This window comes from Heptranchias perlo, chromosome 12 (genome assembly GCF_035084215.1).
Source record: "Heptranchias perlo isolate sHepPer1 chromosome 12, sHepPer1.hap1, whole genome shotgun sequence".
NCBI lineage: Eukaryota > Metazoa > Chordata > Chondrichthyes > Hexanchiformes > Hexanchidae > Heptranchias > Heptranchias perlo.
The window spans coordinates 19,900,787-19,922,775 of NC_090336.1; the positions used below are offsets into that span (position 1 = coordinate 19,900,787).

At 44.4% G+C, this 21,989-nt stretch overlaps 1 protein-coding gene across 3 annotated transcripts in view; it reads right to left on the reverse strand.

Annotated features, from left to right (window-relative positions):
• LOC137327858 (von Willebrand factor C and EGF domain-containing protein-like) overlaps window positions 1–21,989 on the reverse strand; it is a 351,658-nt gene that overhangs the window by 241,292 nt on the left and 88,377 nt on the right. For all 3 annotated transcript variants that reach the window (XM_067993723.1, XM_067993724.1, XM_067993725.1), the window contains exon 5: window positions 6,127–6,246. In XM_067993723.1, coding sequence (XP_067849824.1) covers window positions 6,127–6,246 — 120 coding nt within the window. The remainder of the gene's footprint in view (window positions 1–6,126; window positions 6,247–21,989) is intronic.

A 21,989-nucleotide genomic window follows, 5' to 3' on the forward strand; every position in this document is an offset into this window, starting at 1 on the left:
GCCCTTACCACTGCCTCAGCATATCTACTGCTGAAATTCTCATCCATCCCTATGCCAACTCCAGATTCCACTATTCCAATACTATCCTGGCTGGCCTCCTTCCTCCATGCTTGTAAACTTCAGCTCATCCAAAACTCATCCATATCCTCGCCCCCATCAAATCCCATTCACCTCTTACTCCTGTCCCGGCTGACCTGCATCGGCTCTTGGACCCCCAATGCCTCCAATTTCAAAATTCTCCTCATTGTTTTTAAATACTTCCGTGACTTTGCCCCTCCCTATCTCTGTAACCTCCTCCAGCCCTAAAAAAAAACATTAACCCGCCCTCCCATAATTTCCATTTTTCTGACTCTGGCCTCATGCATCCCCCCCTCCTTTCACCCCACCATTGTTGACAGTGTCTTCAGCCAGTTAGGCTCTACGCACTGGACGGGTGAGCGGAAATTGGTGTGTGATAGGATAATAATATGGACTAGTTTCAGCAGCAAGTGGGCTGAGGCAGGGGCAGAAGCAGGTGATTTTATGGGGGTCGAAGTAGGCAGTGCAACAAGTTTACATAGGCAGTTTCCTTTATAAGTGTGGACATAGAAATCTATGATAGAAAAAGTTGACACAGAAGTGTGACAAAAATGTAACATCATGAAATAAGGTTTTATAGATATGATGTGTGCGCAAATGACGTATAATAAAAAAATAAGCAGGTCTCCTGTGGTACTGCTCATAGTGAGTCCAAGGTTATGCAGTGGGGGTTACTGTGGTATGCAAGTGGAAGAGTACAGTCCATCTTCAGTGGAAGAATTTGGAAAGAAGTTTGTGAGAGAGCGGCCCAGAGACTGTGAAGCACATGTTTTTTGTGATTGGTTCCGGGAAAATACATCAATTATTGTTTCCTTAACCACTGCAGATGGATAAAATAATTACAACAGTTACATAAATAAATCTGTTGATATGAATCATAGTTTGAGTGTGCACTACCAACAAAATGCAATTGCTGTAACAATTTCAAATGCATAACACAAGATAAAGATTGCACTGTCAAATTTGTTACATGCAACACATTTTACAGAATTCTTGAATACGGTACACGAGTTGTTTTTTCAGGAAAACGACTTCAGAAATGTTAGAGTTCATGCTTCACCTTGAGGAGATTGACTGGCATGCAACAGAAATCAAGCACGTTCCTTTAATCAACCTAAATTGCACCAACAAACAACCCATTGTTTACAGTTGTTTATCATATAACTTATCTTAGGAAAAATTCAAAAACATCATGGTTTACGTATTCAGGTTTTATACAAAAAAAAACATTGGTCTCCTTATCTAAGGAAGGATATACTTGCCTTAGAGGGGGTTCAATGAAGGTTCACTAGATTAATTCCTGGGTTGAGAGGGTTGTCCTATGAGCAGAGGTTGAGTAGAATGGGCCTATATTCTCTGGAGTTTAGAAGAATGAGAGGTGATCTCATTGAAACATATAAGATTCTGAGGGGACTTGACACAGTAGAGGCTGAGAGGTTGTTTCTCCTGGCTTGAGAGTCTAGAACTAAGGGGCATAGTTGCAGGATAAGGGGTCGTCCATTTAAGGCTGAGATGAGGAGGAATTTCTTCACTCAGAGGGTTGTGAATCTTTGGAATTCTCTATCTCAGAGGGCTGTGGATGTTGAGTCGTTGAGTATATTCAAGGCTGAGATGGATAGATTTTTGGACTCTAGGGGAATCATGGAATATGGGGATCGGGCGGGAAAGAGGAGTTGAGGTCTAAAATCAGCCATGATCGTATTGAATGGCAGAGCAGGCTCGAGGGGCGTATGGCCTACTGCTGCTCCTATTTCTTATGTTCTCATGTTCTTACTTCGGAAGCCTCTATGCTTTCCCACTGAATTGAAAGGAAGCAGGAGACATACACAGCAAGTCCTGGCATAATTTGCAAATGTTCACTGGACTCAGAGGCAAAGCATCCTTAGCTGCCTTCTGAAGACAGGAAAAACCAAGACAATTTAGGAAGCAAAATGGTCAGCAAGCCCAACCCAATAATTTAATCTCTAGACGAGTGCTCCAGATTGAGCCTCGGTCTTGCAATGCAAGACCTCTCTGAGAATGCATTTTCAAGTGATTTATAACAGTATAGAAAATTATGAATAAGAATAAGCTCTTAAGCAGAATTAGTTTTTTTATGGGTTTCTAATATTATAAATGTTACATTTCTCTGTAGATTTTGAGCTGGGCAAAATTCAAGATTGTGCTCAAGCCAACTTTACAAGATTTCTGGAGAAGTTTGACTGTTTCAGTTTCTCCTTTCTTTTATTAGTAGCTATTGTTGTCCTCCCCTTTTTGATTAATTGGGGCCAATTCAGCAGTCCTGTGACCAGGATAGTTTCTCCCTGTTTCCTGCTAGTGCTCTGGTTTCTCCCTGTTTCCTGCCAGCCTCTGGTTTCTCCCTGTTTACTGCCAGTGCTCTGGATTTGTCCTGTTTACTGCCAGTGCTCTGGTTTCTCCCTGTTTACTGCCAGTGCTCTGGATTCATCCTGTTTACTGCCAGTGCTCTGGATTCGTCCCGTTTACTGCCGGTGCTCTGGATTCGTCCCGTTTACTGCCGGTGCTCTGGATTTGTCCTGTTTACTGCCAGTGCTCTGGTTTCTCCCTGTTTACTGCCAGTGCTCTGGATTCGTCCTGTTTACTGCCAGTGCTCTGGATTCATCCTGTTTACTGCCGGTGCTCTGGATTCGTCCTGTTTACTGCCGGTGCTCTGGATTCGTCCTGTTCACTGCCGGTGCTCTGGATTCGTCCTGTTTACGGCCGGTGCTCTGGATTTGTCCTGTTTACTGCCGGTGCTCTGGATTCGTCCTGTTTACTGCCGGTGCTCTGGATTCGTCCTGTTTACTGCCGGTGCTCTGGATTTGTCCTGTTTACTGCCAGTGCTCTGGATTCGTCCCGTTTACTGCTAGTGCTCTGGTTTCTCCCTGTTTACTGCCGGTGCTCTGGATTCGTCCTGTTTACTGCCAGTGCTCTGGATTCATCCTGTTTACTGCCAGTGCTCTGGATTCGTCCTGTTTACTGCTAGTGCTCTGGTTTCTCCCTGTTTACTGCCGGTGCTCTGGATTCGTCCTGTTTACTGCTAGTGCTCTGGTTTCTCCCTGTTTACTGCCGGTGCTCTGGATTCGTCCTGTTTACTGCCGGTGCTCTGGATTCGTCCTGTTTACTGCCAGTGCTCTGGATTCGTCCTGTTTACTGCCGGTGCTCTGGATTCGTCCTGTTTACTGCCGGTGCTTTGGATTCGTCCCTGTTTACTGCCAGTGCTCTGGATTCGTCCTGTTTACTGCCAGTGCTCTGGATTTGTCCTGTTTACATTGTTGGGTGAATTTCAGATCATTGATAGCAACTGAAAACCAACTGATGAAGTCTGAAAGTCACAATCCCAATTTTAATTTTCTGGAGACAGATGTACCTCAGTATCGAGGACAAGATCCACAAATGCCAAAAATTCAGCAATGATGTGAAAACTATGTCGTTGGCTGTAAACTAATGGGTTGAACCTCCACAAATGTCAGCCCCAGGCTGTCATTTACATTTGCCAATAGTAACAATGCGCCTGGGGCTGTGAGGAGCTATCCCTTGACTTAGCACTCTGTTCTGCTGGGGTAGAAGTGCCACAATGTTTATATTGCCACACTGATGCTGGAGTCAGGGTCGGAGCTACCCAAATTTAAAAGCACTACAGAGCCGAGGCTTGCTTCATGTACAAGGGAAGAGGCACAGCAGGGTCTTTAGATTAAAGTACATGTAGTGCATTTAGCATAAATCTTCACTGAAACTCAATCACAAACCCTGACTGCAGCCAGAATGGTGTCCTCCTGGACTCCCCGTTCAGCAGTAAAAGTCCTGCTCCGCAGCTACAGTAATGTACCTGCTCCTACTCCAGCTCCACGCATGAAACCCGAAGCCCTTTTACGATGTGGTGCAAAATGTTTCCATTCATCTTTACCACACATCTGTTTTCTCAGGGTCGCACAATGTACAACTCACAAATGAGAATAACAACTAAAGGCAGAGTAAGAAGTTGGATACTGCAAAGTACTGGGAGTATTGGAGAATGTCATTAGGCCACTAGTTCATTTCACTGCTGTTCTCCACAACATCCAACAATGGGACAGGTTTCTTCAATTTAAAGGGAAAGTAAATTTCACTGATCTCCACATTCCTATATGCTGTAAAGGGAGCGACGCATACTGTAACTAGTGTCTCTCAGTTACCCTTGTTATAGTATTTTATACTTTTGATGCAGGCTGGCGTATGAAATTATGAAATTGACGGGCAGGAGAAGACCAGCTGGTCCGTCAAGCCTGCCCCATACTCATGATAGTTGGAGCTTCATGACGAGACACTTCCTACCCCACCCCCTCCCACAGCCACGTAATCTCCTGGGAGAGGCAAAATAAGAGAAACTCCCACAGCCAATAAGGGAAAAAATATTCTGGAAAATTCCTCTCCGACCCCCTCAGGCGATCGAAACCATTCCAGGAGATCACATGGACTAGGTATTATCTGTAGAATCAAGTGTTATCCATAAGGACACTTACCTTCTATATGATGCGATCTCTGCCCCAGTCAGGAACCAGTCCAGCTCCCTCTTGAAGGCAGAGAGTCAACACCCACCACACCAGCCGGCAATGTATCCCAGAGGCTCACTACTCTCTGGGAAAAGAAGAGCCGCCGAACATTCAGTCTGTTCCTACTCTTCAATCGTTTAAACTCATGTCCCCCGGTCCTCCCCAATCTGTTAAACTGGAATGATCTGTCAATAGGGATGTTATCCAGCCCTTTCATTGTTTTATAAACCTCCATCTGGTCGCCTCTAAGACTGAGTTGCTCTAAAGTAAATAGGCCAAGGTCCTTGAGCCTGTCTGAGTAGCTGAGGTGCTTTAAGCTTGGAATCATTCTTGTAGCTCTCCTCTGGACCTTTTCCAAGGCCACTATATCACCCACGTACTGGCACAGAACTACTGCTGACCAGAATGTCAACTGGCTGCTCCAGTGCTATTCCAAGCATGCCACTGTGAATGAGGAACTCCTCGTGATGCCCTTGACCTCTCTAATAGTAGAACAGTGGATGCTATAAGTTCCATGAGTCTCTGTCTCATTCTTGCCTGTCTGCTTTGCCCAAATCAGTTGAAGCCGGCAGTGACTGCCTGGTGCAACCTACCTGAAGCAGTTTCCACTGCCATGTGTATGGAACGTACAGAGGCAAGTGTTTGCTCAACCCGGCCCGTGTTCTGACAGAATACAGTGTGGGAACAAGCCCATAAAGGACTGCATCTTGGGACAATTCAAAAGTGTATGCAGCACACGAGGCCGGTGACCTGCACCCGCACCTGCATCACTTCCCATCCACTCTCCTCCATTAGTATTATCAATGGTGCTCTGTGCTTCACCACGTCACTACATATTTCTCCCTAGCCCAGGAGCACTGAAGCCGGCCCTAGCATCATCACTGCTGCCCTGGTGGAGATCAGCCAACACCACAGGAGGAATATTCACTTTGACTTTCCAACATTAATCTAATGGCTTCTGAGGGATATCTTATGTTCTTCTTCAGCATTTGTTATCGTCTTTTCTTTCAAGGCATCTCTCTCTCTCTCTTTCTTTCTTCCTGAATGAGGCGTCAGGCGTGTGTGGTTAAAAGCAGCTTTTATTTGCCACTGAAGTGATTTCATCAAGTTGATCGCATCAAAGAAATCAAACAAACGGACTCAGAAAATAAGCATTTTCTCGGCAAAGCAAAGTTCACAGATATTAAGTAATCTGCCCTAAAATGTTCCTATTCTTGCTGTTCTGATCTTTGTGTTTTCTCTCTCAGATACACATAATTGAAAGAGATTTAGGCAACTCAATCACTCAGAACACTTTACATTATAAACAAGCAATGCAAAATTTTCAACACAAAGTTTCACCAACTCAGCACAGACCAGGGATTGAACCTTCAATATTCCTGGTGAGTAGCTCTGATACTCACTGGATCAACTCAGAGCCATCAAGCTAACCATCCCCACTGAACACTGGTTAGCTATCCCACAAGCTTCAGTTCATGTTGATTACCACCCAGTAATGATAGGCACCAATCAGTCTTACCATAGCAGGTCTTCCCATCCTTTCCCAGAGAGTAACCACCGTAGCAACTGCAAACAGGCATCCCTCCAATCAGAGCACAGCTTTGATCACAATGCATGTTCAGGCATGAGGGTGGGTTTCCTGCAAAACAATGGAAACCTTTACAGCCGAGCGTCGCCATGTCTGAAAGTACTCAGCAGTGAGCAAAGAAACAGGATAGAGGGAGATACTGCAAACAGGAGATGTGCAAATGGCAGAGAACAAGAGGGAGGGTGAATAGAGTTGCCAACTCTGGTTGGGTGTATTCCTGGTGGTTTCATCACATGACCTCCCATCTCAAACCACCCCGCCCCCCACACTCCCACCATTGGTCCATCCTCCAGGCGCACTGCCTTCCCATGCCAACTGGAAAGGGAACAGACTCTTTGTTGTCCAATTGGATGAGTCTTGACTATTAGTGAAACAGCCATTTTTCTGCATCTCCAATATTTGCAATGAATTAACTAATAAATGAAAGTGTTCAAAGAAAATGAAAAAAACACAATTTTGTTTAATGCCCCTATGATTTTTCTCCTGGGTTGCTCGCAGCAGTGTCCAGGAGATTAATCTTCAATTCCTGGAGATTCCAGGGCAATCCTGGAGGGTTGGCAACCCTAAGAGTGAATGTACTCAAAAAAAAAACAGCAAAGGAAGTGAGGAAATGCAAAGAAAGAGAGAAACAGGGAGGGCATAAAATGAAGCCATCCTAGGCCTCTCTCACATTGGGCCCAACTGTCCTCTCTGCCAGGAGTAAAGCACTGAACAGAGAAATCTGAGGAAGGAAAAGAACATTAAATAGCATTTAAATGGAGTCCCACTCTCAACAAACCCTAGCCTTTCAACAAGCACATCTCAGCTTAAAGACTGACAACTCTGTGGGGGAAAATTATTCAGAATGGTAAATAATATTAAGATCAGTGAACTATTTGAAACCATTCCTTTCCAGTGAGTGCAGTGGGAATGGAGGGCAGGCAGGTCTGAAATCAGCACACCAGGACTGAGAACGGGCAGGTCAGACAGCAAATCCTGGGATGTTCACCTTAGACTGCAGCTTTCCCTCTCGGGTTCTCTACTCGTCGACACCTTAATTTTAATTAGCAATTTGTTTCAAAGTGCCTTTTGTAAACCTGCCCAAAAGTGAAGGAAGTTTCCAACTGGTTACTCCAACAACTGCTCATACCAACCGCATGTGCTCAGCTTGTTAGCAATTTAATCCAAAGTCTAATTTTAAACAGTTCCAGTGACCTGATCACTTGTCCTGTATGTGGCCAACTGGTACAGTAACCAGCTGGAAAAATCTTTTAATGTCAGGGAGAGGCAGAAAATGGACACTTTAAAACACACTCTTGATTATTTCCCACAAATGCCCTGTGACTTCTGGCAATTCATGCAGCACCAAATCACTTGTCCAATTTATAGTCTATCTCTGTCAGTACTGCCAATACATAAAAATTAGAAAAAAAATTATCTGACCCTCGCCATCTCTCTGTCTCTTCCCCACGGTCTCGCTCTCTCTTTATCTCCTATCTCTTTGCTTCTGTTTCTCACTGGATCTGCTGTTTTTCTCTTTCCTGTTAGTAACGCCCGGTGTGCACTAGTTCACGGGAGTTACTTCACGTTCCTGCCTTACCACTGGGTGTGTGCCTTTCTGGTAGAATGTCCATATAAACTGGGTGCTCCAAGTTGCTAGGCTATGCCAAGTGGGTCAGGTAGGGTCTGGTACTATTGGGGGGGGGCTGTGATCTGGCAAAGTTTAGGGAATTGGAGCTTGCCGTTATTTTTGTGGGAGAGAGTCTGGTTGCCTGCAGGGAGAGGGGCCCAGGTGAATAGAGACTGTGAGCCTTCGTCAATTCCCACCCCACCACCAAGATGTTTGAAAGCCGCTTTCCCACCATTCAGCTGGCAACTGGCGCTTAACTTGCTTAGTAAACGTATATTTGTATGTTAGAAAATAGAATAAACAGCACGCTACAAGTGTTAAACCATTGAAGGGGCAATTTTAACTCTTCCCCCATCGGCTGGATAGGACCGGGGCAGCAGTTAAAATAGAGTGGCTCCATCTCCCAATGGAATTTTAAACTGCTCCTGAAGGGGGTGCCTGCCAAGGCTGCCTCATAAGGTAAGTTAAAAAAAACTGTCTTTACCTGGGGCCTGGAGGAGCAGTCCCCAATAGGGGAATCACTTGGATTGGCCGTAAACTTGGCTGTGATCCAGATCCTGGACTTGCACTACAGTTCCCCAGGTCAGGAGTTCCTGCTCCCAGACCCGCAGCTGGGACCCAGCGTACAATCGGTCAGTGCTGGATCCCTCTCCCAGTACTTTTTCAACCAGCAACCTTCTTCCCTGATGCTTCCACACCCAGCCACTACCATCCCAGTACAACCACCACCCCACCCCCCCCCAAGATCACCCTCCCACCATTTCTACACTGCCTTCACACCATTGCTAGTAGTCCCAGTCATGGCCGCTCCCACCTCCTCACTAATCTGAGTCTCAAGCAAACCCCTCCCCTTACTCTCAGATCACTCCACTCCTCCCACACACCACCACTCCTTCTCATTGCTGTGACCCCTGGATTATCCTCCTAACACTAACAAACTACAGCACCCGACATGGAGTACAATGGTGAACAAATATATAAAGGTAATCAAGGCCAGTGGTGTACAACTTCCATAAAAATATGCACATGACCACATAACTTGAACCTAAACATACCACCAGCACTCCCAGAACACTTTGTAACAAAAACATTAATTCACTTTTTCAATCACCATAAATCAGTCGAAACATAGAAAATAGGAGCAGGAGTAGGCCATTTGGCCCTTCGAGCCTGCTCCACCATTCAATATGATCTTGGCTGATCCTCTATCATAATACCATATTCCCGCTCTCTCCCCTTGATGCCTTTTGTGTCTAGAAATCTATCTAGCTCCTTCTGAAATATATTCAGTGACTTGGCCTCCACAGCCTTCTGTGGTAGAGAATTCCACAGGTTCACCACCCTCTGAGTGAAGAAATTTCTCCTCATCTCAGTCCTAAATGTCCTACCCCGTATCCTGAGACTGTGACCCCTCATTCTGGACCCCCCCAGCCAGGGGAAACATCCTCCCTGCATCCAGTCTGTCTAGCCTTGTCAGAATTTTATATGTTTCAATGAGATCCCCTCTCATTCTTCTAAACCCGAGTGAATACAGGCCTAGTCGACCCAATCTCTCCTCATACGACAGTCCTGCCATCCCAGGAATCGGTCTGGTGAACCTTCGCTGCACTCCCTCTATGGCAAGTATATCCTTTCTTAGGTAAAGAGACCAAAACTGCACACAATACTCCAGGTGTGGTCTCACCAAGGCCCTGTATAACTGCAGTAAGACATCCTTGCTCCTGTACTCAAATCCTCTTGCAATGAAGGCTAACATACCATTTGCCTTCCTAACTGCTTGCTGCACCTGCATGTTTGCTTTCAGTGACTGGTATACAAGGACACCCAGGTCCCTTTGTACATCAACATTCCCCAATCTATCACCATTTAAATAATACCCTGTCTTTCTGTTTTGCCTCTGATAATATATTATGGGCTGGATTATCCAGTCTGAATTTCAGCAGGGTACAGGTAGAAAGGTGGAAAATAATTCAGTTTTGAGGACTACTGCCACATTATAACCCCCACCTCAATCTCCCCCCTCCCTATGCCCGTCCACCACATGCAAATGGTCAGCAGAGGTGGGGCTGGGGTGGGGGGCAGTGTCCATGTCCCCAGTAGATTTTCCTGGCGTCTGCCTGTGTTACTGCCACTTCCTGTGACTGTCATGTGGAAGGTGGCAGTAGGCCCTGAGAAGTGGTGTCAACGGCTATAAGGTCCCCCAATGGAAGGTTGGGCCTGAGGCCCATTTTTGGGACAGAGTATAGGGAGCCTTACTATGAATCTAGCAGTGCTGGACCTGATCTGGGAATGCTCAATTCGCCAGCATTAACACCTCTGCCTATTGTCACTTATTATTCTATATTTATCCAACTCCAGGAACATCCGATTAGTTCAGTGAAAAATATTCCAGAGATGGTGCTGAAAACTTGGTCACTGCCAGCAGACATCTTTCACTTTCTGTACTGGGAGAGGAGGGGAAACTGAGCAGAGGTAGGTGATTAATGAGTTGTAAATACAGGGGCCCAATCAATCTGTCGCTTCAACCAGCAGTGGAATTGTTTGGCGGGGGAGTTCTCGTCAATCCCAGAGTGCACCCTTGAGACTCCCTCAAACTAAACCGCCAGATGTCATGGGAGATGTTCATGAGTGAGGGAGATGAAAGGCTACAAGAACATAAACATTTTTTAATAGAAACAGGCCATTTGGCCCAACAAACTCATCACTTTTTGATTGTTGTCAAAACTCCAACTACCTATCTTCTTGCCACAATCCTTTCTCTTTCCAGAAATGTATGCCCTCGTCCTTTGAATCCATTATACTGCCTGTTTCAGTGGCCTTCCCTTACAACTTAGTTCACAATTCTGTGACCTGCTGGGTAGAAATATTCTGCCTAACTTTCCCTCCTACTCTTAACTTCCTCATTTTTGTCTCCCCTGATATTTGAATCCTCCATCATAGACCAGTCCCTTACACAGGAACACGTAACCTCATTAGATTCCCAATCTGTCCCTCTGCTAAAGCAATTTAGTTACCTTTTTCACTGCAGCTAAATATTGTGCTGTCATCTTCACAGTTTAATCCACTGTAACCCCTAGATCCTTTCCCTGAACAACACACTGTATCACTGTGTTACACTCTCAGTGATATGCTCCCGCAATCAGCAGTGTTAATCTTGTACAAGTCAGTCCATGTTTTGATGGGGAATCCTGCCATCCCAGGTCAGCAGTTTGTAGTATTTGACAGTTATCTTCAATGCAGCTGGTCCAAGTTATATAACACAATGAGTGGTTTGGACTGCACAGCAACAAAAAAACAGTGAACTGTGTTAAAACTGCTTACTCCTCTTCTTAAAGGATCCACTTGAAAGCTAGTGGACAGATACAAAAAGCAATCAAAAAGGCTAATGGAATGTTAGCCTTTATCTCAAGGGGGCTGGAATACAAAGTTATGCTTCAGTTGTACAGAGCCCATCTGAAGTATCGCATTCAGTTCTGGGCACCGCACCTCAGGAAGGATATAGTGGCCTTGGAGTGGGTGCAGCACAGATTCAGCAGAATGACACCGGGGTTTAGAGAGTTCAATTATGAGGACAGGTTGCATAAACTTGGCTTGTATTCCCTTGACTAAGGAAGATTGAGGGGTGATCTGATCAAGGTGTTTAAAATGTTAAAAGGATTTGATAGGGTAGATACAGAGAAATAATTTCCTCTGGTGAGGAAATAAAGAACAAGGGGACATCATCCTAAAGAGCAAGGCCATTCAGGAGCAAAATCAGGAAGTACTTTTTCACACAATGGGTAGTTAAAATCTGGAACTCTCTCCCGCAAAAGGCTGTGGATATCTGGATCAATTGGAGCTTTCAAGACTGAGATGGATAGAATTTTGTTAGGTCAGGGTATCAAGGGATATGGAGCAAAGGCGGGTAAATGGAGTTGAGGTGCAGATCAGCCATGATCTAATTGAATGGTAGAACAGGCTAGAGGGGCTGAATGGCCTACTCCTATTCCTAATGTTCCTAAATTCTACACCAGTGTAAGTGTGAGCAGCCTCTTTGACAACCAGAATACCCCATATATATCCCTACAGATGGATGTTCGTGGGTCCTGCACCTAACGACTGAAAGGGGCCAGTACTCTGGGATTTTCAGGTCCTTATCCCGACATAAGCAATTCGCTTAAACAGACTAGATTGGGGTCTGTGAGCCGCATTTCTTATTGGCAGCTATCACACCCGACTGATCAGCAGTAACATTGTGAGTCACTATAAAAATGAAATGTATCCTTGTCATCAGATGCTGACTCAGAAATGAAAGGAGATGGGCTTTACAATTGGGCTTGTTCCTGGGTTAGGGAGTTGGAAAACCAGCCCAAGATTCATTCTGCTAATAACTACCCAAGTGAACCTGCTGGAAAGTGAGCGCACATAGACACTGGATGATGACACCGTGATCGATCCCGCCTTGGTCAAATGGCCTGCTGACGTTAAGTTTATGGATGAAGAATGGCTATTTTTTTTGTGAGGTACCTCAGGGCTACCGGCACCAGTGAAACTATACTCCAGCAAGAGTCAGCATCCTCGGGAGAGAAAAAAAAAAGAAAGGAAAAAATTTGTCTACGAAAAGTTTCCAAATGCTTTTAAACAGGATACGGAGCTGAACACATAGACTGTGCTGAACAGCTGAACCCGAGCCAACATGAAAAAAATACCTGCACAGACAGACTTTTGGTGTGAATGATGTGGTCTGTTGAGGGACAGCAGTCACAGTAGTCAGAAGGAACATTGTGTAAGCAGCCAGCAGTCTCAGGCTAAACCATCAATCACCTCGGGAGGCTCTGTTTATTTGCTCTGAGCCGTTCCAGTACAGCACACGGAACTGCGACTGACTATAGGTCAGATGGCAGTTATCTCTCATTTGCTTTCCTGCGAGTTTACAAATTCCCTTCTCTTCTTGTGCCAAAGAGAAAGAAAATATTTTTTTCCCCCTGGTTTTATTCTCTCCCCTAATGGTTCTAATGGGTGTTGACAATTTTCTTGTATTTTGCCATTTTTCATCTGTGAGCTCAGGAAGTATTGGCCGGCTGTCTGTGGAATAGGGAGGAGAGATATCTGCAAGGGGTCCTAGTCCTGATCACACTTTCCAGTGACTCCTACTGGAAAGTGTCAGGTGTATGTGGGAATGTCATGTCAGGTCAGGATTGGGCTCAGCTGCGGCCAAATAGTCTATCAACATTCAGTGTCGAGGCCAATGGATGAAAAATGGCTACCTGTATGAAGCACCAGATGGGTGCTGGCACCCATAGAATCCAGCGAGAGGTAGCATCTTCAGGAGAGGAAAGGTAAGGGAAGAAAAAGGGTGAAACCCTCAGACTGGTCAGATTTTCCCAGAACTTGACAGAACCGACACACTACTGGACCAGCAGAAAACCTGGGAGAGCGCACATCCAGCTACTGGGCCAGCAGAAAACCTGGGCGAGCCCACACACAGCTGCTGGACCAGCAGAAAACCTGGGAGAGCCCACACACATCTACTGGACCAGCAGAAAACCTGGGAGAGCCCACACACAGCTGCTGGACCAGCAGAAAACCTGGGACAGCCCACACATGGCTACTGGACCAGCAGGAAACTTGGTATAGCCCACACACATCTACTGGACCAGCAGGAAACCTGGGAGAGCCCACACACAGCTGCTGGACCAGCAGAAAACCTGGGACAGCCCACACATGGCTACTGGACCAGCAGGAAACTTGGTATAGCCCACACACAGCTACTGGACCAGCAGGAAACCTGGACGAGCCCACACACAGCTGCTGGACCAGCAGAAAACCTGGGACAGCCCACACATGGCTACTGGACCAGCAGGAAACTTGGTATAGCCCACACACATCTACTGGACCAGCAGAAAATCTGGGAGAGCCCACACACAGCTACTGGACCAGCAGAAAACCTGGGCGAGCCCACACAGCTGCTGGACCAGCAGAAAACCTGGGACAGCCCACACATGGCTACTGGACCAGCAGGAAACTTGGTATAGCCCACACACAGCTACTGGACCAGCAGGAAACCTGGACGAGCCCACACACAGCTGCTGGACCAGCAGAAAACCTGGGACAGCCCACACATGGCTACTGGACCAGCAGGAAACTTGGTATAGCCCACACACATCTACTGGACCAGCAGAAAATCTGGTAGAGCCCACACACAGCTACTGGACCAGCAGAAAACCTGGGAGAGCCCACACACAGCTGCTGGACCAGCAGAAAACCTGGGAGAGCCCACATCCAGCTACTGGACCAGCAGAAAACCTGGGAGAGCCCACACACATCTACTGGACCAGCAGAAAATCTGGTAGAGCCCACACACAGCTACTGGACCAGCAGAAAACCTGGGAGAGCCCACACATGGCTACTGGACCAGCAGGAAACTTGGTATAGCCCATACACAGCTGTTGGACCTGTAGGAAACCTGGGAGTACCCACACACAGCTGTTGGACCAGCAGGGAACCTGGGAGAATCCACACACAGTTACTGGACCAGCAGGGAAATTAGGAGAGCCATCAGACAATGATGACCAGCAGGGAACTCGAGGGAACCAAAAGACAGCTACTGGTCCAGCAGGGAAATAGGGAGAGCAAACAGACAGCTAATGATTCAGCACTGAACTGAAGAAAACCAAAACACAGCTATTAGACCTGCAAAGAACTAGGGAGAACCAATGGGCAGCCACTGGATAAGCAGGGAACTAGGACGAAGCAAAAGACAGTGACTGGACTATCAGGGAATGTGGGAGAGTCAGCAGGTAGCTCCTCGATCCATGGTGAACCAATCATCAGCTATTAGGCCAGTAAGGAATAGGTAAGGGTATAGTGAACACACAGTTACTGGACCACACATGGGGGGGGAAAAAAATCACACTCTGATTTTGTAGTCAATGTGGCCACAACACCAAACAGTTTCCAGGGTATTAGTAACACAGCTTACAATGACACTGGGTGGACAAACCCAAGGCTGAAGCATCCGTGCTGGGCTCAAAATTCAGACTAAAAATGCGCATCGGGCAATTTCAAAACGCCTCTTGTATACAAGAATTTTTTTTGGCTTGGAATTAGTGTACCTTTAACAATTCTGAAAAAATATATCCAACAAATGGGGCACATCTCCTTTGAAGTCAGACGTAGAGTTGGATGGCAAAGTTCTTACATCACAGATCGTATTCCTTGTTTCCGTCCAATGTACACTGCTCCGCTCTGCGTGCAGCATTCCTGCAGTAGACTGTTGGTGTTACCACAGCAGACAACTTTCGCAAGCACACAGAGCGATCTAGAATGCAGCTGCGTTGAACTGCAGGCGGCCACAACACAGGGGCCAAAACTAACTTCATATTTCAGTTGGAATTTTTGTTCGAACCAAATCTATTTTTAACTGTTGTTCATTGAAAAACAGGTGCCTGTTCGACATTGTTTATTTCATTTACAGTCCACTTTTACTTGTCAATGGTGAGAGCGCTGGGATACCAGGTATTTAACGTACTGCCTGTGGGAATGAGTCCCGTCAACAGCGTTCATGTCACAGAATGAATTCCACCATCAATACCCATATTACAGACTGAGACTGATCAACAGTCCCCCATATTATACAGCAATCTTTAAAACAGGAGACCACTGCCAGGGTTACTTTTAAAGAAAGTCTCAACATCAGGGCCTCTTTTAAAGAGAGAGTCTCATCATGACAGCTCCTTTTAAAGAGGAACTCTCAATCATCAAGGCACCTTTAAAAGAGAGAGAGTTTCTCCATCAGGGCCCATTTTAAACATATGACATCAGAAATCCTGCTCTTTAGTGAATTCTAAAACAGTCCCTTCATTTAAATGCCAATAAAAAAAGTCTAAACCAGTCCATTCATTTATAAGTAAAAACTAAACCAGGTCGTCCAATCATACACCAACACTAAACCAGGTCGTCCAATCATACACCAACACTAAACCAGGTCGTCCAATCATACACCAACACTAAACCAGGTCGTCCAATCATACACCAACACTAAACCAGGTCGTCCAATCATACACCAACACTAAACCAGGTCGTCCAATCATACACCAACACTAAACCAGGTCGTCCAATCATACACCAACACTAAACCAGGTCGTCCAATCATACACCAACACTAAAACACGTCATTCATTCATGCACCAGGTGTTTCATTCATGCAACAAAACAAATCCCCGACATTCATTCATAAATTAACTCTAAACCAGGTAGTTCATTCATACACCAATACTAAACCAGGTTGTTTATTCGTACACCAACACTAAACCAGGCAGTTCATTCATACACCAATACTAAACCAGGTAGTTCATTCATACACCAATACTAAACCAGGTTGTTTATTCGTACACCAACACTAAACCAGGCAGTTCATTCATACACCAACACTAAACCAGGCAGTTCATTCATACACCAATACTAAACCAGGCAGTTCATTCATACACCAATACTAAACCAGGTAGTTCATTCATGCACCAACACAAAACAAGGTCATCCATTCAAAAACCATCTTCAAACCAACTCGTTCATTTGTACACCGCACTAAACCAGGTCATCCATTCATACACCAATACTAAACCAGGTCATCCATTCATACACCAATACTAAACCAGGTCATCCATTCATATACCAATACTAAACCAGGTCATCCATTCATATACCAATACTAAACCAGGTCATCCATTCATACACCAATACTAAATCAGGTCATCCATTCATATACCAATACTAAACCAGGTCATCCATTCATATACCAATACTAAACCAGGTCATCCGTTCATATACCAATACTAAACCAGGTAGTTCTTCATACAACAACACTAAATGAGGAAGTTAATTTGTACACCATTAATAAACCAGGCAGTTCATCCATACCCCAACACTAAACCAGGCAGTTCATCCATACCCCAACACTAAACCAGATTGTTTATTCATACCCCAACACTAAACCAGGCAGTTCGTTCATACACCAACACTAACCAGGTTATTCATCCATACACCAACAGTAAACCAGGTTGTTTATTCTTGGAACAACTAAAACAGGTCGTTCATTCTTACACCAACAGTAATCCACGACATTCCAAACAAATCAACACTAAACCAGGCAGTTCAATCATACACCAACACTAAACCAGGCAGTTCAATCATACACCAACACTAAACCAGGCAGTTCATTCATACACCAACACTAAACCAGGTAGTTCAATCATACACCAACACTAAACCAGGCAGTTCATTCATACACCAACACTAAACCAGGTAGTTCAATCATACACCAACACTAAACCAGGCAGTTCATTCATACACCAACACTAAACCAGGTAGTTCAATCATACACCAACACTAAACCAGGCAGTTCAATCATACACCAACACTAAACCAGACAGTTCAATCATACACCAACACTAAACCAGGCAGTTTGTTCATACACCAACACTAAACCAGGCAGTTCAATCATACACCAACACTAAACCAGGCAGTTCGTTCATACACCAACACTAAACCAGGCAGTTCATTCATACACCAACACTAAACCAGGCAGTTCAATCATACACCAACACTAAACCAGACAGTTCAATCATACACCAACACTAAACCAGGCAGTTCGTTCATACACCAACACTAAACCAGGCAGTTTGTTCATACACCAACACTAAACCAGGCAGTTCAATCATACACCAACACTAAACCAGACAGTTCAATCATACACCAACACTAAACCAGACAGTTCAATCATACACCAACACTAAACCAGGCAGTTCAATCATACACCAACACTAAACCAGACAGTTCAATCATACACCAACACTAAACCAGGCAGTTTGTTCATACACCAACACTAAACCAGGCAGTTCAATCATACACCAACACTAAACCAGACAGTTCAATCATACACCAACACTAAACCAGACAGTTCAATCATACACCAACACTAAACCAGGCAGTTCATTCATACACCAACACTAAACCAGGCAGTTTGTTCATACACCAACACTAAACCAGACAGTTCAATCATACACCAACACTAAACCAGGCAGTTCAATCATACACCAACACTAAACCAGGCAGTTCAATCATACACCAACACTAAACCAAGCAGTTCAATCATACACCAACACGAAACCAGGCAGTTCGTTCATACACCAACACTAAACCAGACAGTTCAATCATACACCAACACTAAACCAGGCAGTTCAATCATACACCAACACTAAACCAGGCAGTTCATTCATACACCAACACTAAACCAGGCAGTTCGTTCATACACCAACACTAAACCAGGCAGTTCAATCATACACCAACACTAAATCAGGCAGTTCAATCATACACCAACACTAAACCAGGCAGTTCGTTCATACACCAACACTAAATCAGGCAGTTCATTTGTACACGAGCACTAAAACAGTTCTTTCATCCATGAACCAACACTAAACGAGGCAGTTTATTCATACACCAATACTAACCAGTTCATCATATCATACACCAACACTAAACCAGGCAGTTCATTCATACACCAACACTAAACCAGGCAGTTCATTCATACACCAACACTAAACCAGACAGTTCAATCATACACCAACACTAAACCAGACAGTTCAATCATACACCAACACTAAACCAGACAGTTCAATCATACACCAACACTAAACCAGACAGTTCATTCATACACCAACACTAAACCAGACAGTTCAATCATACACCAACACTAAACCAGACAGTTCAATCATACACCAACACTAAACCAGACAGTTCAATCATACACCAACACTAAACCAGGCAGTTCAATCAAACACCAACACTAAACCAGACAGTTCATTCATACACCAACACTAAACCAGACAGTTCAATCATACACCAACACTAAACCAGGCAGTTCAATCATACACCAACACTAAACCAGACAGTTCAATCATACACCAACACTAAACCAGACAGTTCAATCATACACCAACACTAAACCAGACAGTTCAATCATACACCAACACTAAACCAGACAGTTCATTCATACACCAACACTAAACCAGGCAGTTCAATCATACACCAACACTAAACCAGACAGTTCATTCATACACCAACACTAAACCAGGCAGTTCATTCATACACCAACACTAAACCAGGCAGTTCATTCATGCACCAACACTAAACCAGACAGTTCATTCATACACCAACACTAAACCAGACAGTTCATTCATACACCAACACTAAACCAGACAGTTCATTCATACACCAACACTAAACCAGGCAGTTCGTTCATGCACCAACACTAAACCAGGCAGTTCGTTCATGCACCAACACTAAACCAGGCAGTTCGTTCATGCACCAACACTAAACCAGGCAGTTCATTCATACACCAACACTAAACCAGGCAGTTCGTTCATGCACCAACACTAAACCAGGCAGTTTGTTCATACACCAACACTAAACCAGGCAGTTCAATCATACACCAACACTAAACCAGGCAGTTCGTTCATACACCAACACTAAACCAGGCAGTTCATTCATACACCAACACTAAACCAGGCAGTTCAATCATACACCAACACTAAACCAGACAGTTCAATCATACACCAACACTAAACCAGGCAGTTCGTTCATACACCAACACTAAACCAGGCAGTTTGTTCATACACCAACACTAAACCAGGCAGTTCAATCATACACCAACACTAAACCAGACAGTTCAATCATACACCAACACTAAACCAGACAGTTCAATCATACACCAACACTAAACCAGGCAGTTCAATCATACACCAACACTAAACCAGACAGTTCAATCATACACCAACACTAAACCAGGCAGTTTGTTCATACACCAACACTAAACCAGGCAGTTCAATCATACACCAACACTAAACCAGACAGTTCAATCATACACCAACACTAAACCAGACAGTTCAATCATACACCAACACTAAACCAGGCAGTTCATTCATACACCAACACTAAACCAGGCAGTTTGTTCATACACCAACACTAAACCAGACAGTTCAATCATACACCAACACTAAACCAGGCAGTTCAATCATACACCAACACTAAACCAGGCAGTTCAATCATACACCAACACTAAACCAAGCAGTTCAATCATACACCAACACGAAACCAGGCAGTTCGTTCATACACCAACACTAAACCAGACAGTTCAATCATACACCAACACTAAACCAGGCAGTTCAATCATACACCAACACTAAACCAGGCAGTTCATTCATACACCAACACTAAACCAGGCAGTTCGTTCATACACCAACACTAAACCAGGCAGTTCAATCATACACCAACACTAAATCAGGCAGTTCAATCATACACCAACACTAAACCAGGCAGTTCGTTCATACACCAACACTAAATCAGGCAGTTCATTTGTACACGAGCACTAAAACAGTTCTTTCATCCATGAACCAACACTAAACGAGGCAGTTTATTCATACACCAATACTAACCAGTTCATCATATCATACACCAACACTAAACCAGGCAGTTCATTCATACACCAACACTAAACCAGGCAGTTCATTCATACACCAACACTAAACCAGACAGTTCAATCATACACCAACACTAAACCAGACAGTTCAATCATACACCAACACTAAACCAGACAGTTCAATCATACACCAACACTAAACCAGACAGTTCATTCATACACCAACACTAAACCAGACAGTTCAATCATACACCAACACTAAACCAGACAGTTCAATCATACACCAACACTAAACCAGACAGTTCAATCATACACCAACACTAAACCAGGCAGTTCAATCAAACACCAACACTAAACCAGACAGTTCATTCATACACCAACACTAAACCAGACAGTTCAATCATACACCAACACTAAACCAGGCAGTTCAATCATACACCAACACTAAACCAGACAGTTCAATCATACACCAACACTAAACCAGACAGTTCAATCATACACCAACACTAAACCAGACAGTTCAATCATACACCAACACTAAACCAGACAGTTCATTCATACACCAACACTAAACCAGGCAGTTCAATCATACACCAACACTAAACCAGACAGTTCATTCATACACCAACACTAAACCAGGCAGTTCATTCATACACCAACACTAAACCAGGCAGTTCATTCATGCACCAACACTAAACCAGACAGTTCATTCATACACCAACACTAAACCAGACAGTTCATTCATACACCAACACTAAACCAGACAGTTCATTCATACACCAACACTAAACCAGGCAGTTCGTTCATGCACCAACACTAAACCAGGCAGTTCGTTCATGCACCAACACTAAACCAGGCAGTTCGTTCATGCACCAACACTAAACCAGGCAGTTCATTCATACACCAACACTAAACCAGGCAGTTCGTTCATGCACCAACACTAAACCAGGCAGTTTGTTCATGCACCAACACTAAACCAGGCAGTTCGTTCATACACCAACACTAAACCAGGCAGTTCGTTCATGCACCAACACTAAACCAGACAGTTCAATCATACATGAACACTAAACAAGGTTGTTTATTCAAACAACAATACTAAACCAGGTATTTCATTATTTCACCAACACTAAACCAGGTCGTCCATTCGTAGATCAATACTAAGCCAGGTTGTTCATTCATATAGAAACACTAAAACCAGGTTGTTCATTTATACACCGACATTAAACCAGGACATTCACTCATACACCCACACAAACCAGGTCGTTCATTCATACCCCAACACTAAAGCAAGTCGTTCATTCATACACCAGCACTAAACCAGGTCATTCATTCATAAATCAACACTAAAGCAAGTCGTTCATTCATACACCAGCACTAAACCAGGTCATTCATTCATAAATCAACACTAAAGCAAATCGTTCATTCATACACCAGCACTAAACCAGGTCATTCATTCATGCACCAACATTAATCCAGGTCGTTCATTCGTACAATAACACTGGTCCACGACAATCCTTCAGCGATCAACACTAAATCGGGACGTTCATTCAGACACCGACACTAAACCAGGTCTTACATTCATAAACCAACATAAATCCCCGACATTCTTTCATAAATCAACACTAAACCAGGTAGTTCATCCATACACCAACACTAAACCAGGTAGTTCATCCATACACCAACACTAAACCAGGTTTTTCACTGACACACCAACACTAAACAAGGTCGTCC